Here is a 23810-nt window from a genome sequence, read left to right as displayed (position 1 = left end):
ACTGCAGTTTTCAAAATCACTGTTTACTCTGTGCAGACTTTCCTAGCCACTGATTTCAGAATTTTCTGTGAACTGTGCTGCACTGCTTTGGTGTATTTAAAAAATGAAATCATGCATTCACTAAAAACTTTAGTAATGGTTATTTATTTCCAGCCACTAGTTTTGGGCAAATGACCATATTCAAGTCACATGATAATACTAAATTAAATCTATGGAAGTTACCCTGGGTCAAACATGTAACTGGTTTTTAGTGACACTTTCTGCAACTTGACACCAAGGACCCTTCCTTAAACTTAATACATGTTAATCTGTGACTGAACATGACCACTTGGCTAAAACTACTGGCACTTCAGCATTCTTTAGGTGAAACTTCATTTTTATATTTGCCAATGCAGTCACTAAAGTCAAATCTGGTACTAAGAGTATACACTAATGGATAATCATGTTTTATCCTTCTCACTCTATAGTGAAGACATACTGAACAGAACACTTGAAAATGCTATCTTGTTGAGGTTCTGATTCCAGACAGGAAGTGTACCACTGCTAAAATCTAACTTAATCTATGGATACTCTCTGCTGATTCATTTATGGTGCCAATTTACCAAATGGAAACCACATACTGGGAAGACATGACAAAAATCATAAAAAATCAATACTTACCACAGAAAATGTTTGTCACATGAAAAAAGAAGGGATGAAATAGCATACTGATGAATATAAATATGCCTAAAGATTGAATCAGCATATTCATTCACCCCATGGTGCAATTAAATTCATGGCCAACTTTGCTTTGATTGCATCACACTAGTCAATAAATGTAAGGACACATATTTCAAAAGAAAACACACTGTTCCTGAACCAGATTTCTTTTTATATTTGTGTAGTCAATAAATTTACATGTTTAAAACATACTCTGTTTGAAATACTGAAAAGTTCACAATATTTCATTATTGCCAGCTGTAAAAAAGTCCATATTACACAACACACAGGCACTTCTCAGATATCAAGGCAATTTCAGGACGGATTTGAAGCTTAATTCTTGGCTGTAAAACATTCTAAAACACTTTGTCTCCCTTCATTACAGCTGTGAAACATTAAAAATGTCAAATAAAAACTTGAATCCAAAGTCACAGACTGACTCATAGTGAAGCTACCTAGCACTTTTTGTTTGTAGAAATTCTAAAAATTTTGCAGCTTCTGGTCTTCTATCACAAATCATGGTTGAGACACCATTCCAAGTACATATCAAAACGCTATTTTAAACCAACCTACCAATTGAAAATCTTAGTTCGGGAAAAATAAATAATGGCAGGATCATCACTATCACAGGTATGATTCCATATGTGTGAAATGGCTTGTTGTTAGGATTTTACGATACTCTGAGAAATTGTGCCTAAACATTACAAAAAATTTGTACCGTTAAAACCTTCAGAGGCCTCTTGCCAACATTTGATAACAGGTAGTAATAGTTGCACGGCACATTGTTTCAATGTCTTCTCCATTGTTGAATAACTTTTTCATATTTTTAAATGAGTGATCAACTTTCTGCTACACTTGTATAAACATGTGAGCACATAACTGTGCATAAGAAAAGTAAGAACTACAATAACTTTGGTCTGTCTTATTTGTAAGGATTAACATAAACTGTAGCACTGTGCATACACTAAATTCTCAATTCCCCTCATGTTTTCAGCTTATACACTGCATCATAGAGTCCACAGATGCCACTCAAGAGCAATGACTCTGCATTTGAGCATTATACACATGGCTGACACATTTCGAATTATTAAAATAGTTTAGGAATTTTTTAGGCAGCTGTTACCCATACAGGCTACTGATTCCAGCAATGTCTCTGACTAGTAATCACATAGTAAAATTAAACAGCTACAAATTAGGTAACAATGCATTATTGCACAGTGATCGCTATCGAACTGTAGCATAATGACTAGCAACCTCTCTGGGCATATCTGTTATCTAACAGATAAGCTGACATACCTTAACTGTAATCTTAATTAAGTACACAGAACTGTTTTCTCAAAAATGTAATACTACATAAAATAGCTGCTTCAGTAGAAATAAGTCTGATGTAAACCTTCCAGTAGGCTTGCCATTCAATAGGAACATAACATAGGATATTATAAAAATTACATATCTACATAAATTTATTTATCAAACAACCCTGAGTTTCTCAGAATAGTTTCTCATTGTGAATTAATTCATGTGAAAAGGATGTTAGTGGCAATGCAGCATGTAGTGATAAAATCCTATGTCAATAATTTTCAAAACTGTGAAACAAGTACTGCAAACACTGAGCCTGGCTAATGGCAGAATACTGGAAGATATTTGGAAAAAAAGTACAACACATGCTTGAGCTACCATCACCCAATACACATGCAATAAACAGGATAACAACAACTACAGGCCAGTTAATATAATATTGTGCACATCACTTGTAATCTGAATTTCTTTTCATATAGTTCAGAGGAGGAACAGTGTTGTTTTATTAATAACTGTGTTATGAATATATCTCTGTACTGATTACACTTCTGTTAGGTAACACGATGTGTGCATTCAGACATCAACGCAAGTAACAAACACATTATTCGAGTATGGGTTTCCACATAAATACTGTGACATATGCAGCATCAATATGTTACTTAAACATTCTTTAAAGATAATAATGTAAAACATTCAAGAGAAACGAAAGGTTCCAATTATTTTTCAAATGTATCCATTAGAATCTAGTAGAAAGGAAATAACAGTTTCGACCAAGGACCTTAGCAAAGCTCCATTTGTGAGATCTCTTTCCACAATGTTGTATTAATACTACATTTGATACATATGTTCCTTTTATTATTTCTCATAAACTGAGATCTTAATGGCCAAAATAAGTCATTGATAAAAATTACACCTGTGAGATAACAACAGAGTCCAGGCAAGTTTATTAATACTGGACCATTCATACTGATGGCATACCTACTGCAAAAGTCTTTATCACATTTCCTACAGACATTGAAAACATTACATGTAATAATGGAGTACACTCAGTGTAACATCCTGAGTTTTTTCAATTATTACAAAAATAACAAGTGGGGACATTTGTATTTTCATTACTGTACATTACAGATACTAAGTACCTGAATATCCACATAAATTCTGAGACAGCTTATTGTGACTTACTGTTTGTCACAAACTGTTTACCCATTATAATATTTACAGGATATTAATGTCCTTTATAAATTCTTTTAACTTCAGTACTATTTATAAACAGATAATCTACGTACTAGCTATTCACCTAATCTACTGTAGAAGAATTAAAGATATAAATATGAATAAACAATAAGATAATAAATATTGATTATACTCTATTTGTCTGGCACGTTGGCTGAATTCTCGGAGAATGGCCAATGTCAAATTACCTAATAACATAAAACAATTACTCTTTCTCTCTCTCTCTTGCTCTCTCCCTCATTCTCACTCTCTTTCTCTGACCATGGAATGCTGTATCAGCATTTCAGTAACAACCTCAGTGGAAGATACTACGAGTTACCTCTCAAAAAATATGCCTTACTATGGATTCTTCTTCCCATTCGCCCCCCCCCCACCTCCCAACGAAATGAAGCCTACATAAAATAGAAGACTTGAAGCTTTTAAGTCCACAGTGGATACCAACGTGTCATGCAGGCTTATGGTACTCTACAGCCAGAATGGAAGAGTAAAAATACAGTAGATGTACAGAGTTTCTTTTTAGGATACTTATATTTTTTGTGTGGTAATTATAAGTTACAACAAGCACACTGTCGAGGCAGAGATCCCTGGCAATCAGCAACACTTGAGGACAGAGAACAGCCAGGATCAGCTTCTCCCCACATGTGACTACACTGGCACAGGAGGTGTGAGAGTGGTCAGGCCAGCCTACTGGAGGCGTGCCTCACCCAGCGACGCCTGGGCTGTCTGGTAGGGCGACAGGCCAGGGAAGGCAGCTGCAGCAGCAGCTGCAGCAGACGGAAGGCCGGCCTGAGGCAGCGTCGCGTAGGTGTACGGCGTCACATAGCTGGCAGCACCTGTAAACACAAGAAACATAAGTGAACACACATCGTATGAAAACTGTACTTCTAGTGACAGGCACAAAAAAAGACATTACTCAATATCAATGCGCATTCTGTATAGTGTAATAATGGCCACAATGATGCTAGGGGACTAGACCTAATGAAGACAATCAATGAATCCAGGTCTAATAACCCCAGCATATCAAAACAGAGTAGTTGCTAGTTCAAATACTGATGTAACACTTGTCTCAAGAGAAATACTCGAAAATGATATTAAAGAGTGGTGGGTAAATAATGACTCAACATATGATCACAAAACAATATATATAGGTCTGGAGCATAAGCAGGATGTAAGAGCTCAAGAGTATGTAATACACCACTACAATATTCAAAAATCTAACTTCTCACTTTCAATGGTAAGTTTTAACTTGCCAAAAGAATTTTAACTTGCCAGAAAGACAAGAGGGTCATCTCAGGCTTGACAAAAGAGCAAGTGGGCTTGTAAAAGCAATAAAACATGTAATGGACAGGGCAATGTCGACTATCAGAACTGTAGGTAACTAAAGAGGCCTGGTGTGTCATAACATACATCTTCATACCTTACGGGGAAAAAGAGGGAGGGAGGGGGGAGAAAGGGGAGGGGAGGTGAGGGGAGGGGAGAGAGGGAGGGGAGGGGAGAGAGGGAGAGAGGGAGAGAGAGAGAGAGAGAGAGAGAGAGAGAGAGAGAGACCAACAGCCAAGAATTTATAGAGCAAAATAAGGAATAATCATTAAGGTACTTAAGGGCTGGAGGTTGAATTATGTTTCAAGTGAAGTGAGCCTAAATCCCTAGGGTACATCTTTTAAATTAATGGTTACCAAAATAAGAGCACCTACACTTTCGTCAACCTTAAAAAGAGAAAGATGGTCAGGTAAAAAATGACTGGGAAGAGTCGACCAGCTTGTGGATACAGGTGTTCTTACCGAATGAGATACATAGGATGATGAGATAAAAATCAGAGCAGATACACAGAAGAATTGGACTCCAATTATTATATACATATTTCAGTATACATACTTAACTAGGAAGAAGAAAGGTTGGCCGTGTGTCAGCTAAAGAAAAGTAAGGCTGCTTGTCCAGACTGCACTGAGGTCGAAGTGCTTCAAGTCCAGCAGGATACGACTGGGCCTTATTTGGCAAGTCTGTTAAATGTCTGTTTCAAGGGACATCTCAAATTCATGTAAATTACTTTACGTAGCCATCTTTAATAAAAGGAACGTCAAGGATCCCACAATGGCGATGTTCTGTCGACCCAAATTGCTATAAAACAACTTATCAAAAGTCCAAGAGAGGTTGTTCTCCAAGATGTTAACAGAGCTAAGACACCTGAGAGCATTCAGTGAAAACCAATATGGGTTTCAGAAAGGGAAATTCATGGAAGATGCCATTAATCAATCAGTGAGCACTGTAAAAGATAAAGGCCCATATTCTGCAGTAATAATGACGGACATCTTATAAGCATGCGACAGCGTGTGGTGGAAAGTAGAAACATTCGGAAAGTATAAACACAGAAGTATTTACACACGCGAAAAGTAAAACTTTCTAGCTCTTATTGAAGTTGTCGGTTCCAGAACCTTTGCATCAATACAAAAAATCGTGAATATAGCATAAAATTTAGGCTGTCTTTACAGCTAATCAGAATATAATACCTGTATATTCTCGTTGGTGTCGTGGCACATGGAGCTGGTGTTTCAGTTCATAGATTGAGAGTGACAACACTGGTGAAAGACCCCGGAGACACTCTCATGGCAATTTTATGGTAACGTATACAGTAACAGCCTACTGGTGTCAGAGAGAACATCAGTGACATTGTGGACGAGTATGCTGACAGAAAGTTGGCAGGAAGCTTGGGATAGCAGCGAACTGGAAGACGTGATTACGAAATATTTCCTAACATCGAGGAAAGGTTACTGATGGGCAATGTCTGTCCACCTTGGAGGTTGGCCCACTTTATATCCACTCATGAAGAATAGGTAACCTACCTGAAAAGGGTTAAAAAACGAAACAATGACGAATATTTCTGGGCAGTTTGAATCGCCACAGTGCGTCATCATGGATTGCGCAATAAACAGATATGTGTAACACTGATGACGTCGCATGAAAAACGAGTGGACACACAAACTCGACAAAATGGGATAGAAGTACACTTGAAGAGCAATGAAACCAGGAGAACGACATGATGCTGTGGCTATATAAAGAATGTCACACGAACAGAACAGATGATAGACTGTAGTAATTCCTGTAAATCATGTTATGAATAATTAAACTGAACGCCATAAGAATGTACGCTAATTTACTACACAATTTTCATTATCCTTAGAAATCTACTAATGTGTGTCAGGATGTGGATAATGAGAGTATCCCTCTGGTCTGACACTTCATGCGCACCCAAAGGAATAAACATACGTAATAATCTTTTCTTCTGCAAAATGTTGTAAGTCGCCTGGAAAATAATTCTAGGGACATCACATCAAGGAAGAAGCGCATACCAGACGAAGAGAACGTTGCGTGCGCTAGTACAATGAAGGGATACTCATATGCGAAGGGTTTATTTCAATAGTGGTACAACTTCCTTTTTGTTCATTCTGAGATACAGAGTCCTAAACTTAAATGAGTGCCGAAAAATCTGCAGTTGAGATACCAGAAATATTGAACCATATGGCTTCTTGCTAGAGATGAACCTTTCTGTTTGTATGGATCATTAATTTCAGAAGCATTATAGGCAGAAAAGTGGAGGTAATGGACTTGTACCACTATTGAACTAAGCCCTTCATATGTAATAGTAATTTATAAAAATCTTCCTTAATACTCAGGATACAAAAGTGAAGCGCTACATTTATAAATGGGATTAAAATGGACGTATCAGATTGTGAGACAAATTTTATGATTATTACTAGAATTTTAGGTACCAGTAGATAATGAAGATTTTTTTGCATGTCAGGGAAGCGGCGATGGATAATGCAATTAACTGAAGCATCTTCGTCTACTATTACCATGACAGGTTAGAGAAAAGAAGGTGACTAGAAATTAGCTACACATTTAACTTCATATCCATGAAAACCATTTATAATTCATATCTTGAAATATATCACTAACATATACTGTGTAACACAATTAAAGGGTCACTTTTTCAAACTTTTTGAAATTTCGCTCAAAGGTGTCCACAACCTTTCTCTATAAAGCTGCAAAATCGTGGCGCCCTGTGCCAGCAACCACGGGCTCGGCTGCACTTGAAACGTCAAATGTGAAGAAAAGGCCAGAGCTTAGAAGTTCATGTGAGCCGTAAGGTGGATTAATGATGTCACACTGACACCAAAATTCACCATAATTCTGCCCAACGCCGCCGTGGAGGTGTCACACAATGGGAAGGTCGGTACCCTCGCTTACCCACAGTTCGACCCTTCTTTTGACGCCTGTGCGATAGAAGTCAGAATCGTGACGCCCAGCCCCGAAATCAATCGGTTTCTGTATGGATTTCCGAGTAAAACGTCTCAGACAACCCGCCACTCAGAAACGACACGAGAAAGCCTCAGGAGATGGCATAAAAGGGTCAATCTTCTCTTCAGCCGTTGATCCCACATATTTCGCGGTCGAAAACAAACAGTTCACAATGCGATGAGCAACAAGATGGCGTTCTTGACAATGTTTCACGCTGATGACATCCCCCCAGACGCTTCGACCCTTCTCTAAGGACATCGTGGGCCTTCAACTCCACCGAATGTGATCGCACCGCTTTGGAATGTAGCACAAAAGCAATTTTTTGTCTGGGGTTAAGAAAAAGTGACTGTGTTGCGCAGTGCATTGTTCTGCATGTCAATTAACAGACTGTATAATGAAATTATGGTACACTTTTGCTTTTTAAGTTGTAGTTGGCATGGTAATATTTTTGTCACAGCCATTAGAAAGAAAAAAAAACCTTACATAAATAACAATTCGACATAAGAAGCATTTTTAGATAATTTCCATATGTGTTTTCGTAACAACTTATATACTATAGTAGGTAAGCCTGGTATGAACGTCAAGGTTATTTTTGAATATCACATCGGTTTACTAGGCATTGTCCTATCGGAGGTCTTCCGACCTTATTGAACTGACTTTCGGGGGACTTACATTTTAACTGATGCACCAAAGAATAGTTCACCTCAGCATTTCTCACATTAACAAACTTTGCCAAGGGTGAAAGAAACGATAAAAGTTCAATGACTAACTAGTGATCGAAATTGAGATCTTTGGATCCGTAGTTTGGCACTTTACTACTGAAGAACGCTGCATTTTTTTTCCTTCCAATCTTCGAGCTCCGCATTTCGACAAACAATCGCTGGCGCTGGGATTCGAAATGGCGACCAACAGTACGGCAGTCAGCACCGCTAACCGCTAAGCCGCATTGCACGCACCAAATACGTGCTATTGACGAGATTTGAAACTGAGACTTCACGAGCATCAGAATCTGACGCTACACACCGGGCTAACAGCAACTCCAAGTGTCCGACCCAATAACTTATCTGCGTTGGACCCGAATGCAACTGAAAAAATTTCGGAGCTTTTTCACTCTACTGGTTTAATGTGTTCATGATATCTGGCGATGTTGTGGAGAGTAACCGGATTTCGTTTAATTTTTTACCCCCATTTGTCTTAGTATCAGTACTGTGCTGAAAATAACGCCTGCAATCTCACTGACTAGAGTAGAAGAGTCTCCAGTGATGACTCGCTTGTAACTGAGCCCTGACGACCAGCGAAGACGTGTCTGGAGACACACCAGACAGCGGTGAGATACTAACTGGCCGACAACTAGGACTGATGATCTGGGGTGCATTTCTTTTCTTAGCAGGACCCCTTTGGTTGTTTTCCGCGGCACTCTTACTGCACAGCGGTACATCCGAAATCTTCTACGCCCCGTTTTGTTGCCCTTCATGGCAAGCCATCCTGCATTTCAGCAAGATAATGCCCGCCCGCCAACGGCGGGAGTCTCTACTGCTTGCCTTTGTGCTCGCCAAATGGTACCTCGGCCAGTAAGGTCGCCGTGTCTCACCCCAATTTAGAACGTTTGGGGCATTGTGGGGAGGGCCCTGCAACCAGCTCGGTATTTTACCGATCCTACACGCCAATTGGACAGAATTTCGCACGATATCCCTTAGGAGGACATCCAACAACACTATCGATCAATGTATAAGGGCCATTTGTAGACTAGCGCTTTACTGACTTTGTGCACTTCTTTCTTTTGAATAAATTATCCAGTTTTTTTTTTCTAAAACGGTAATCATTTGTTTGTCTGTACATGTACAACACATCTACCGATCTCCGTCCCATTCGGATAATTACTTCGTGGTTCGCCGTTTGAAATGCAGGCATTCAGTAACGATCCACCGGAGACCACGTGGCTCTTATACCAAAATACTCAGGAAATACAGTACCCCTGAATGCCTCCGAAGTATTGTCAGTAGAGTTCTGGTTCACCAAGTATTTTAGAAAAATCAGCAGTTGTTGAACACAGGTTTACGAATGAAAATAAAATTACTCTTATAAAGGAAAAATGTTGTCCCACGCATCAGCCTACTGCCAAGTCACCAACGAAACCGCCAAAATGACAGTGATAAATTGGATCTGGGTCAGCGGGTCTAATCTTAGGTTTTCATGGAAACGGCTCTTGACCCTGAGTGAATATTCTCCAATTTATTTACGTCCCCACGGCCGCCACCAACATCACAACATCAATCTTTGGCATTGCGAATTCCGATATTCCTAACAAAGACGAGGAGGTAAATTGTCGAGGACAGTTCGAATATTACTATTATTATTATTATTATTATTATTCAATTTGACATGGTAAGAAATTGAAAATACTTCATACACAAACGCTGTCACGAGAAAATAAATTTCCATTTCTAGAGCGCTGTCGAAGTGTTGAGCTGGTGTATTACTTCTGTAGCTGTGGATATCCTCCATTTATAAGTATTATGAGTAAATGAAACATAAACGCACCTTATCGAGTCATTCCATTTGCAATAAAAGAATTCTATAAAGGAAAGACAATGCTGATTGTTGGTACCGTCAATTCACATTTAGTTCGATGGGGAGATGGGTGAACATGTTGAATTCCATAACCTGAGAGCAATATTTTGGAAGATAATGCAGGAAGAAATATCGCAACAGAGAACTTCAACCATGCGATTTGGAAGACACTTAGCCAGTTCTATCTTTGTCCAGAACAGGTTCCGTCAGATTTTTACCTGTTTCCAAATGGATGTGTAACTGAAAGGGACACATCCTATAGACAAAGATGTTCTGTGATTGTTGCTCTGAACTAATTTTTTCTGGACAAGGCGGTTCACCTAACATTTAAAATTTCTGAAGGCTCATCTTTGGAAGTCAACTGACCGTACAGAGCAATGTGCTGAGTAACTGTGTGATGCTACTTGTCCACTTGCTCTCTTCACTTTAAAAAATCCAACAACACCAGTCAGTTGATGGTTCGTTTCAAGCAGAAATGCGAAAAATCAACAATATTCGTTACCTGTAAGGAAAGAAACATTGTCCAATCGTATTCTCGACGATATACACTCCTGGAAATGGAAAAAAGAACACATTGACACCGGTGTGTCAGACCCACCATACTTGCTCCGAACACTGCGAGAGGGCTGTACAGGCAATGATCACACGCACGGCACAGCGGACACACCAGGAACCGCGGTGTTGGTCGTCGAATGGCGCTAGCTGCGCAGCATTTGTGCACCGCCGCCGTCAGTGTCAGCCAGTTTGCCGTGGCATACGGAGCTCCATCGCAGTCTTTAACACTGGTAGCATGCCGCGACAGCGTGGACGTGAACCGTATGTGCAGTTGACGGACTTTGAGCGAGGGCGTATAGTGGGCATGCGGGAGACCGGGTGGACGTACCGCCGAATTGCTCAACACGTGGGGCGTGAGGTCTCCACAGTGCATCGATGTTGTCGCCAGTGGTCGGCGGAAGGTGCACGTGCCCGTCGACCTGGGACCGGACCGCAGCGACGCACGGATGCACGCCAAGACCGTAGGATCCTACGCAGTGCCGTAGGGGACCGCACCGCCACTTCCCAGCAAATTAGGGACACTGTTGCTCCTGGGGTATCGGCGAGGACCATTCGCAACCGTCTCCATGAAACTGGGCTACGGTCCCGCACACCGTTAGGCCGTCTTCCGCTCACGCCCCAACATCGTGCAGCCCGCCTCCAGTGGTGTCGCGACAGGCGTGAATGGAGGGACGAATGGAGACGTGTCGTCTTCAGCGATGAGAGTCGCTTCTGCCTTGGTGCCAATGATGGTCGTATGCGTGTTTGGCGCCGTGCAGGTGAGCGCCACAATCAGGACTGCATACGACCGAGGCACACAGGGCCAACACCCGGCATCATGGTGTGGAGAGCGACCTCCTACACTGGCCGTACACCACTAGTGATCGTCGAGGGGACACTGAATAGTGCACGGTACATCCAAACCGTCATCGAACCCATCGTTCTACCATTCCTAGACCGGCAAGGGAACTTGCTGTTCCAACAGGACAATGCACGTCCGCATGTATCCCGTGACACCCAACGTGCTCTAGAAGGTGTAAGTCAACTACCCTGGCCAGCAAGATCTCCGGATCTGTCCCCCATTGAGCATGTTTGGGACTGGATGAAGCGTCGTCTCACGCGGTCTGCACGTCCAGCACGAACGCTGGTCCAACTGAGGCGCCAGGTGGAAATGGCATGGCAAGCCGTTCCACAGGACTACATCCAGCATCTCTACGATCGTCTCCATGGGAGAATAGCTGCCTGCATTGCTGCGAAAGGTGGATATACACTGTACTAGTGCCGACATTGTGCATGCTCTGTTGCCTGTGTCTATGTGCCTGTGGTTCTGTCAGTGTGATCATGTGATGTATCTGACCCCAGGAATGTGTCAATAAAGTTTCCCCTTCCTAGGACAATGAATTCACGGTGTTCTTATTTCAATTTCCAGGAGTGTAGTTATTACAGCGCGGCATGTGTGTCTTTGTAATTTGAAAAAGTCGCCAGATAGTTGAGACGTGACTATGAAACGCTCTCAAGATGATCTCTTCTCCGCTGGATTGCGTTCTGGAAAACGAACAAAACTGAAGGCGACATGCTAGTGGACTATAGCAAATGCCTTGAAGGTATCGAAAGAATTTTGCTGTCGTTGTGCTGATGGTGTTCTAAAAAAACATACATCTGTGATCAACATGAAGGTTAGTCTGTTCACCGCAGTGCTTTACTAGTAATGGTCCTGTTGGGAATGGTATGATGTTGCCTTCCCACGACCTCTGAACTGACTCACCCAGCCATTTATAGGGGGACCTACAGGCTCTGCATGCTTGCTAGACATTTCCTCGCCGTGCATGCACAGATTAATGTTGATCGAGAGGGTAAAATAGTAAAGTGGTTAAAATAAAAAGTTGCATATTGATTTAATGTCGATACTAGACATAATAGTAAACAAAACTAATTCTGTTATGTCAGGTAAAGTCATAACAAAAAGAAAATAACGAAGGTTGATAAACACAAAAAAATCCTTGGAAAAGATTCCACAGCAAACACTGTAGTTTCTTCTCACCGTCATCTTGTATAACACATTGTTTATAAACTAATTAGTCCTCCTCGTAATGGGAGACCTTTTTAATGTGGTTAGACATATTGTCCCATTCCTCTACATCGGCCTCGATGATGGTATGTAAGGTCTCTGGTGGGGCAGGACGATCACAGTTCGTTTAGGCATGATCCAGGCACTCCGAATAATGCTCAGATCTGGAAAATATGAGGCCATTCCAACCGACCGATCTATGCTCCATTGGGAACATGTTCACAAGATTGTGACGATGGGAGCGTTCACCGTCGTCCATCAGCGTGAATCTCGCTCCAATGTGGTCACTAAATGGCACCACAGTGCCTGCAAGTAAGTCATCCCGATGCTTCACACCAATCATATTCCCATCTATAGGCACAAGAGGTGTGCTGCAGCCATACACGTTCCAACCCCAAAACATGACTAGACAGTCTTGATAAGAGTGATGGTCTACGATACCGTTAGGGTGTAAACACTTTCCTCCTTGCCTTCAAGTCCACAAAGAGTGGTTTTGGGCAAGTGCAATACGAGCCCACCTCCGAACCCGATTCAGAAGAGGAACCTTGAGTGGTCTTCTGGCTCGTCATCCTGCCCATAGAGCCTATTTCATATCATTTGTGTTGACACCTGCACTCTTGTAGCTGTGTGGAACTACACCCTTAAAGCTGTAGCATTGTGTTGAGGGTTTCTGCGTGCTGTTATATGCACACTCATGCTCATAAATTATACATAATGCTGATACATGATGAAACAACGCTCTGGTGGGCAGTTTGCCGGTTTAAATCACTTCGGGGTATGGCCATGCGGTGCCTTTGACCTGCGGTCGTCGCACGATGGCGCTGGCAGCAGTCCACATACGCAGAGGTGTGTGGGTGCATGTCAAGAGTACGGTGCAGCGAGTAAGCGTGCAGACGTTTTCAGACGTGCTAATGGTGACTCTGTGTTGAAAATGGCTCAAAGAACACATATTTATGACGTTTTGAGGGATAGAATACTAGGGCGACTGGAGGCTGGTCAAACACAGCAGGTCGTAGCACGGGTCCTCCGTGTGCCACAAAGTGTGATCTCAAGATTATGGCAACGATTCCAGCAGACAGGAAACGTGTGCAGGCGCTACAGTACGAGACGTCCACAGTGTACAACACCACAAGAAGACCGATATCTCACCATCAGTGCCCGCAGACGGCCACGGAGTACTGCAGGTAGTCTTGCTCGGGACCTTACCGCAGCCACTGGAACAGTTGTCTCCAGACACACAGTCTACAGACAACTGAACTTACATTATTTATTCGCCCAGAGACCTACAAGATGCATTCCTCTGACCTCTGGTCACAGGAGAACCCGTAAAGCCTGGTGTCAAGAACACAGTACATGGTCATTGGAGCAGTGGTCCCAGGTTATGTTCACGGACGAGTCCAGGTACAGTCTGAACAGTGATTCTCGCCGAGTTTTCATCTGGCGTGAACCAGGAACCAAATACCAACCCCTTAATGCCCTTGAAAGGGACCTGTATGGATGTCGTGGTTTGATGGTGTGAGGTGGGATTATGATTGGTGCACGTACACCCCCGCATGTCTTTGACAGAGGAACTGTGTATAGGGACGTCAGTTTGCACCAGTATGTCCGCCTTTTCAGGGGTGCAGTGGGTCCCACCTTCCTCCTGATGAGTGATAACGCACGGCCCCACCGAGCTGCCACCGTGCAGGAGTACCTTGAAACAGAAGATATCAGGCGAATGGAGTGACCTGCCTGTTCTCCAGACCTAAACCCCATCGAGCACGTATCGCTGCACGTCTTCAAACCCCTAAGACACTTCAGGAGCTCCGACAGGCACTGGTGTAAGAATGGGAGGCTATACCACAGTAGCTGCTCGACCACCTGATCCAGAGAACGCCAACCCGTTGTGCGGCCTGTGTACGTGTGCATGGTGATCATATCCCATATTGATCTCGGGGTTCATGAACAGGAAACAGTGGCGTTTTGTAGCAGATGTGTTGCGGGCGGGTTTTCTCAACTTATCACCAATACCGTGGACTTACAGATCTGTATCGTGTATGTTCCCTATGTGTCTATGCTATTAGCGCCAGTTTTGTGTAGTGCCACGTTGTGTGGCACCACGTTCTGTAGTTATCCTCAATTTATGAGCATGAGTGTAGGTATTGACCCTGCACATCTGTTGCTTTTATCTGCGGCCACTTCTGAGGATCCTCAACTGATCCTGTCGCTAGAAACTTGTTTGAGATTCTCTCTAGAGACATTACTTCGATTCACAACGACATTCGCTGTGGCGTCCACCTGTCTCATGCCCTACCTCATTAGAGTCGCTATATGGAGCCTCTGATGGAATTTTATTGTTGTGTGAACCATCCTAAGCGACACAACTCTCATAATTAAACACAGCACAAGTACTACAATGTTTACAGGTGAAGTGGTTGCCACACACAGCACATACTGCCCCTCACGGTAGAAACATGGGATGTTTCGGCTAGAATTACATTACAAGCACATCAATGTATTGATATCGTAACGTGTTTCTGGATCACATCTTCAGTATTAAAGATTCGGCAATACACAACATTTATTTCGACTACTGTGTGTTTCTCCTACCAAAATCTGACGGTACGATATTTGATTTGGACCCACGTAATGTTTCGTTGGTGATTTGTACTTACTGAACAATCTTCAGTAATGGTCGCTACTGACTTGATTAAACATGTGGAACGGAAACGGTGCTACCCTCCCAGACCCCCAGACATACAAAATTGTGCTGCCAAACGGTTACAGCATCAACATCTTGAGGTAGAGAAGGGTGACAGCTTTGTATTGAACGAAATGTGAGACCGTATCAATGAAAAGATGCAGACAATCCTGCAGATATATATTCTGCTTACAATCCTGCAGATATATATTCTGCTTCATGGCAACAATAGCTCTGCCCATTAGTCAGTTGGGACCGTAGTAGGAGCGCCTCTGTTTCATTGACATCATTCAATCAATCATCAGCTCACGATATACCTTACTACGAGGGTCACTCCAAAAGAAATGCAAACTATTTTTTTTTAATCCATCTTTTATTCTACATGTTTGAAAGTTTTACAGTGTGTAGATACATCCTTTAGGAAAAATATTTTCATTTCTCCACATTATTTCCATCCCTCTCAACTGCCTTACGCCATCTTGGAACCAGCGCCTGTATACCCGCACGGTAAAATTCTGGACTGACCTGTAGGAGCCACTATTTGCAGCGTGCACAAGGAAGTCGTCATCTTCAAACCTTGCTCCACGAAGGGAGTATTTCAGTTTCCCAAAGAGATAATAGTCACATGAAGCCAGGTCAGGACGGTAAGGCGGGTGTTTCAGTGTTGTCCAGCCGAGTTTTGTGATCGCTTCCGTGGTTTTTTGACTGACATGTGGCCGTGCGTTGTCGTGCAACAGCAAAACGTCCTGCTTTTGCCGACGTTGTCGAACACGACTCAGACGAGCTTGAAGTTACTTCAGTGTCGTCACATATGCATCAGAATTTATGGTGGTTCCACTTGGCACGATGTCCACAAGCAAGAGTCCTTCGGAATCGAGAAACACCGTAGCCATAACTTTTCCAGCAGAAGGTGTGGTTTTGAGTTGTTTTTTTTTTCTTGGGTGAATTTGCATGATGTCGCTCCATTGATTGCCTCTTCGTCTCTGGTGAAAAATGATGGAGCCATGTTTCATCACCTGTCACAGTTCTTCCAAGAAATTTATCTCCACCGTTCTCGTACTGTTCCAAAAGTTCGCTGAATACCGTTTTTCTTGTTTCTTTGTGAGCCACTGTCAACATCGTGGGAACCCACAAGGCACAAACCTTTTTTAACGCTAACACTTTCAGTAGTCTGCAAACACTTCCTTCCCCTATCCCAACGTAGCGTGACAGTTCGTTCACTGTGATGCGTCTGTCAGCAGTCACCAATTCGTTAACTCTCTGCACATTGTCTGGAGTGTGTGCTGTACGAGGCCTGCCGCTGCGAGGACAATCCTCAATATTGCCGTGCCCGCTTTCATCACATAACCTGCTTGCCCACCGACTAACTGTACTGAGCTCGACAGCAGCATCTCCATATACCTTTTTCAACCTCTTGTGGATGTTTCCCACTGTCTCGTTTTCACACCACAGGAATTCTATGACAGCACGTTGCTTCTGACGAACGTCAAATTTAGCAGCCATCTTGAGGACATGCTGTGACGGCGCCACTCACAGGAACAGGTTGAGCTAAGTTTGAAAACAAGCGGAAAGGATGTATCTACACACTGTAAAACGTTCACACATGCAGAATAAAAACTGTATTTTTACAAAAATAGTGTGCATTTCTTTTGGAGTGACCCTCGTAGATCTGTTGGGTCTTCTTGTACGGCAGTGAAGCAAAGAAGAGGATGCTGTTATGGGTTGCCAGCATCCTCTTTCTGCAAAAATAAATGCACACGTGGATTAATAGGTTCTTTACTTACGGCGACGAGGATGGGATAATGGCGACGAGGATACAACAAGATAAAGATTTGTCACTTATATTTCCGTTAGTGCTTTTAAGGGGAGATTACTGAAGAGCTCGGGCAAAACTTCCATTCTACTAGGGACTGCGAACTGCAGATGGTAGAACCAGATCTGACGAGGCCTTTGAAAATACATCGAAACGCGATAGCCCTACCATACCATCCTACGAACCTTTATGGTGAGGCTGCGAGTTGGGTCAAATGCCTCAGGGTCCAACGCGGATACATAGAAAATAAGCTTTTTAGTGCCTCACTATCAAAAAATGCTTGATGGTGAGACTACGAAATGGACTAGGGCGTCGGCGTCGAATGCCAAAATACAGTACTGGCCACTAAAATTTGCTACACCACGAAGATGACGTGCTACAGTCGCGAAATTTAACAGACAGGAAGAAGATGCTGTGGTATGCAAGTGATTAGCTTTTCAGAACATTCACACAAGGCTGGCGCCGATGGCGACAACTACAACATGCTGACATGAGGAAAGTTTCCAACCGATTTCTCATACACAAACAGCACTTGACCGGCGTTGCCTGGTGAAACGTTGTTGTGATGCCTCGTGTAAGGAGGAGAAATGCGTACCATCACGTTTCCGGCTTTGATAAAGGTCGGATTGTAGCCTATCCCAATTGCGGTTTATCCTATCACGACATTGCTGCTCGCGTTGGTCGAGATCCAATAACTGGTAGCAGAAGATGGAATCGGTGGGTTCAGGAGGGTAATACGGAACGCCGCGCTCGATCCCAACGACCTCGTATCACTAGCAGTCGAGATGACAGACATCTTATCCATATGGCTTAACGGATCGTGCAGCCACGTCTCGATCCCTAAGTCAAAAGATGGGGACGTTTGCAAGACAACAACCATCTGCACGAACAGTTCGACGACGTTTGCAGCAGCATGGACTATCAGCTCGGAGACCGTGGCTGCGGTTACCCTTGACGCTGCATCACAGACAGGAGCGCCTGCGATGGTGTATTCAACAACGAACCTTGGTGCACGAATGGCAAAACGTCATTTTTTCGGATGAATCCAGGTTCTGTTTACAGTATCATGACGGTCGCATCCGTGTTTGGCGACATCGGTGAACGCACATTGGAAGCGTGTATTCGTCATCGCCATACTGGTGTATCACCCGGCGTGATGGCGTGGGGTGCCATTGGTTACACGTCTCGGCCACCTCTTGTTCGCATTGACGGCACTTTGAACAGTGGACGTTACATTTCAGATGTGTTACGACCCGTGGCTCTACCCTTCATTCGATCCCTGCGAAACGCTACATTTCAGCATGATAATGCACGACCGCATGTTGCAGGTCCTGTACGGGCCTTTCTGGATACAGAAAATGTTCGACTGCTGCCCTGGCCAGCACATTCTCCAGATCTCTCACCAATTGAAATCGTCTGGTCAATGGTGGCCGAGCAACTGGCTCGTCACAATAGCCACTTGATGAACTGTGGTATCGTGTTGAAGGTGCACGGGCAGCTGTACCTGTACACGCTATCCAAGCTCTGTCTGACTCAATGCCCAGTCGTATCAAGGCCGTTATTACGGCCAGAGTTGGTTTTTCTGGGTACTGATAAATCAGGATCTATGCACCCAAATTGCGTGAAAATGTAATCACATGTCAGTTGTAGTATAATATATTTGTCCAAAGAATACCCGTTTATCATCTGCATTTCTTCTTGGCGTAGCAATTTTAATGGCCAGTAGTGTAGTTATCGCAAATGACTCTACGACCTTCCCTAAACGGAGAGCCAGACACCTTCTCGGTGCAGCTCCGTGCAGGTAGACCAGACTTACCGGCGGCGCTGGTGTACGGATAGGTGTCGAAGCCGTTGGGGTACTGTCCAGGGTAGGATGCGGCGGCGGCTGCGGCCGCAGCGGCTGCGGCGGCGTTCTGGTACTCGTAGAACTGCGAGGCGGCAGCCACGGCTGCCGCGTGCGATAGTGGCGCCGCGGGCGGCAGCGGCACCAAGCTCCCGGGGCCCCCGGCTGCGGCGGCCGCGCTCAGGTACGGCGACGGGTAGACGTAGCTCGGGGGCACCCTGCAGCACCACAGCGGTCCCATGACAAAGCAGCAGCGCCACGTGCTAAGCTGTTCAAACTCCGAAACAAACGGGTACTGGAGGTACGTACTTACAAGAATCGCCGTCTGCCAAAATGTTACATTTACGTGACGAGAACTCATTTTTACAAAGAAAAAACAATTTTGATCTATAACAATTTGGAATTCAGTCGTAAAAAAACTTTGTCTTCTGTTGGTATTTCGGTTGCAGGCCGTTCAGCCATCTTCGGAGCGAGCTCTCAAACGCAACACTCTGTGGAACAGAATTTGTGACTAGCAACAGTCTGTCGACCAGAATTTGTGACTAAACATCCTTCAGACAGGGCTCCACTGAAGCATATGTCTCTGCCAATGTGGTATGAATTTCCGAGTACGCTTGCACAATTGGCTGGCCTTACCGGCTATATAATGTGAACGGGAACGCTATACCGTCAATTTCTGCGGCTCGCTCCGAAGATGGGTGAATAGTTTCCAACCGAAATTTTACCAGAAGACTGAAGTGCGGTTACGGCTGAACATCCGCAATTTTATGGATGCGCCGTGACAACATGAAGTTTCAAAAGAAACAATTTATACTAGTATTCTACAGACTGAGAAACGCGATTTAAATGTTCTCTGTCGATATAACTAATAAATAAATTATTTCATATTTACAGACACAAAGCTGTGCGCCTAAAGTGTAAACGGCAACTGCCTGCAATTTAAAATGTGCCCCAACTACTCGAACATCACTTAGCTAACAGAAATAAGATTTTTGTTTCTGAAAGCGGTTTTTATTGATGTGTAAATTTCTTTATGTCATTAACAAATTTACCATTATGAAGACAAATAAATTATGGTTTCTGTTCGTATGAGTTCTACCGATATAACCCCAGTAAAATGTGAGGTGGTCACAAAACCAAAAGACACCGCTCAAACCTTTACTATCTGAAGTTCTAACTTCAACGAAGGGGCAAGACCCAAAGTGGAATATATAAAGGTGAAGAACCACGAATAGTCGGAAATGAGTATAAGGTGGTGTGAGATCTTGAACGAAAAAAACCGTTTGGGGCACGTTTATGTAACCTGTCTGATCAAAAGTAAAAAAAATTGCTCTGAGCACTACGGGACTTAACTTCTACGTCATCAGTCCCCTAGAACTTAGAACTACTTAAACCTAACTAACCTGAGGACATCACACACATCCATGCCCGAGGCAGGATTCGAACCTGCGACCGTAGCGGTCGCGCGGCTCCAGACTGTAGCGCCTAGAACCGCTCGGCCACTCGGTCCAGCGATCAAAAGAATCCGTGAACTTAATTAGAGGGCATCAGTAAGGGCCATTATGGCGGCTTGACCTCTGCTCGAGACACTTTCAATGACGTGTCAATGTCTGTAGGGAATGGCCGTTCATTCTTTTTCTAGAACTGGAGCTAGAGAAGGCAATGATGTTGGACGCACAGGTCCGGGGACCGGAGGGAAGCCGACGTTCAAACTCATCAAAGCGTTCCACTGGGTTCTGGTCAGGACTTATAGCAGACCAGTCCATTTCACGAATGTGTTGTTCACAATCCACTGCCTCACACATACTACTTCATATCGGGGTGCATCTTTATACTGAATCATCGTCTCAGAACTGTTCTTCTACTGCACGCAGTAAGACAATACTGTAAAATGTGTTCAAAACCTGACCCGTTTAGATTTTTAATAAGTGCAAAATGGGGACCTAACCACGAAAATTACCTCCATACCGTAACACTACCTCCTCTATACTTCACTGTTGGCACTAAATACGATGACAGGTAACGTTATAAGGGCATTCGTCATACCCAAACCTTTCCTTCCATCTGACTGCCACCTGGTATAACGTGATTCGCCAGTGCTAATCACTTGTTCCAAGTGACCTACTGTCCAGTGGCGTCGTTCTTTACCTTCCTCACGCTTCGCTTAGTGCTGACTATAGGAATGTGTGGCTTACAATGAGCTCCTCGACCACTGTACCCCGTTCTTTTTCAACTCCGCACGCACAGTCAATGTGCTAGCTGGTCTGCAAACACTTAGGAACTCACGACTGAGTCCTTCCGCTGATTTGATGCGATTTTTGACATCACCGTCCGCAAAGCTCGACGGCCCTGTACATCAGTACATGAGGTTCACCTGGTCTTGCCTTAGCTGTGCTTGTTTCTTTGTGTTTCCACTTCACAGTCACCTCTTCAATAGTCGACTTCGGTAGCTTTATAAAGGCTGAAATGCTCTTGACAAATCTGTTACAGGTGACATCAAGTGACTAGTTATGTTCAAAGACGCTCAGCTCTCACGACCGGCCCATTCTGGTGTTACAGCTTCTGTATTGACACCACAATACGTACCGCCTCCTTTTATACCGGCGGGTTCGCCTCTCGTGACATACAGTGGGCAGTTACTGCATAATAGGGTTGTCCAGGCTTTTGAGCGTATGGTGTATGTAGTTGTGCCTGTCGACTGCGTGGCGATCTCGTTGAAGACGACCACAACACTCGACCCTGCAGTGTACGTCTCGTGAACAACTTTCTTCAGTCCATGGTATGGCGTGATCACCTGCACGACCCGACCTGCCCAGCATCGAAAACTGCATAACAAAAAGTTTTGCGGATCGCAGTCCTTCTCGGTAGATTACTGCTGCGCTGAAGGCAGTTTTCCACGGAGAACGGGGTTCGTTTCCCATGAGGCTCGTGGACGCCATCGTTAAATAGCATCAGACATGGCTGATATGGGGAATCATCACTATGTACTGGTGCTCTATCAAACCAACACATCACTTTGTAAATCGCCGTTATCTTCTTTCTGCAGCTGTTTTTTGCTTCTCTTGCCATTTTTGTCAGTCGGTTCCAGATGCCACAATTCATCCCACTATTATACTTGGTAGGAGTGATGTTCTCTTCTTAATCCCCCTCGACGTTTTTATTAGAAGCTTTCTCTCAAAGACGTCCTTCGCGAAGCCTTTATAGCGACTTACATGCATAGTAAGTTTGAATCTTCTCTATTTATAACTTTTCTCGACAGTACTTGTTCACTGCATTTCCCTTCCGGGATGCTCTTGATGTTTTTCTCTTTATCGGCATCAGTATTATTTCTAATTTCTTTCATGTTTTTCAAGTAACTACGATTCGCACGCATAGATTAAAAAGGCCTAAACAAATTTATTGGAACTCGTTTTTTCTTTGTTTGTGTATAAAAGCTGTGATTCTCACCAGATTTACTTTGCTTTGAGAAGCTTGTTTCGCCGGTGTAATTCTTGTTTAACATCCGTTACTGTTGTGCCCGAATAACAAAACTCGTTAATATAATTTTCGTAGAGTATCTTTTTTATATGCCCATGGTTTTAGTTTTTCTCTTTTTTCTATCGTCATCCTAAGTTTGATTAGTACACTTGCCAAAATTTGTAGCATATAATTTGTTACAGTTAAGTTAACGATAATCACAATACAATCGGCAAAGCCTATGCCAATTCGTACATCTGGAACGTGTTATGTCCGCCTTGCTCCGTCCGCCACGGGTTATTTTGTTTTCAAGGTAGCACAATTCCTTAACTTCGACTACTTCATGATCAGCGATTTTAGTATTAAGAACGCCGGCCGGTGTGGCCGAGCGGTTCTAGGCGCTTCAGTCTGGAACCGCGCGACCGCAACGGTAGCAGGATGCAATCCTGCCTCGGCAAGGATGTGTGTGATGTCCTTAGGTTAGTTAGTTTTAAGTAGTTCTAAGGTCTAGGGGACCGATGACCTCAGATGTTAAGTCTCACAGTGCTTAGAGACATTTGAACCAGTTGGTATTAAGTTTCTCGCTATTCTTATTTCTGCAACTATTCATTAATTTTGTCTTTTTTCGATTTACTCTCAATCCATTTTCTGTACTCACTACACTGTTCATTCCGTATAACAGATCCTGTAATTCTTCTTCACCTTTGCTGAGGATGGCAATATCATCAGGGAATCTTATGTTTGATATCCTTTCACCTTTAATTATAATCCCGTTCTTGGGCCTTTGTTTTACTTCCGCCACTGCTTCTGCGATGTATAGATTGTACAGTAGGGGCGAAAGACCACATCCCTGTCTTGCCCCTTTTTCTAGGTCTAGGTCTAGAGTGTCTTAATTTTTTTAAAGTCTTGATTCCACCATCAAACAGAACTGCCTCTCTGGTGCCTTTACCTATCCTAAAGCCAAAATGATCGTTATCAAACGGCTCCTCAATTTTCAATTCTGTTCTTCTGTATACTATCGTTATCAGCAGTTTGGATGCAAAAGCTGTTACGCTGACAGTGTGATACGTCTCGCACCTACCTGGCGTCTTCAGAGCTTTATGGATAAAATTCTTCCAATGCATCTGTGGCATGACTCAGCAAACCAGTAATTAATAGTAATATTTGAAAACAGTCTTGGATGCAATTTTAGTTTTTTTATTTATCAACTACGCGTTTCACTCTATTTAGGCATCTTCAGGCTGATCTTAATTTGGTATTCCTTAAGACGATCCATTAGACAGTGTAACTAAAGGGCATCGTCTAGTACATCTGGCCA

The 23810-nt window shown here is 43.3% G+C and overlaps 1 protein-coding gene across 1 annotated transcript in view; it reads right to left on the bottom strand.

The window, feature by feature from the left end:
* Positions 1-850: 850 nt before the first annotated feature.
* LOC124761627 (RNA-binding protein 24-B-like) overlaps positions 851-23810 on the bottom strand; it is a 348530-nt gene continuing 325570 nt past the window's right edge. Inside the window, exons 4-5 of the mRNA XM_047249115.1 lie at positions 19010-19254; positions 851-4064 (exon numbers count right to left, since the gene is read on the bottom strand). Coding sequence (XP_047105071.1) covers positions 3916-4064; positions 19010-19254 — 394 coding nt within the window. The 3' untranslated portion in view covers positions 851-3915. The remainder of the gene's footprint in view (positions 4065-19009; positions 19255-23810) is intronic.

The sequence above is a fragment of the Schistocerca piceifrons genome, chromosome 1, assembly GCF_021461385.2.
Source record: "Schistocerca piceifrons isolate TAMUIC-IGC-003096 chromosome 1, iqSchPice1.1, whole genome shotgun sequence".
Taxonomy (NCBI): domain Eukaryota; kingdom Metazoa; phylum Arthropoda; class Insecta; order Orthoptera; family Acrididae; genus Schistocerca; species Schistocerca piceifrons.
This window is presented reverse-complemented; position numbering and strand designations above follow the sequence as displayed.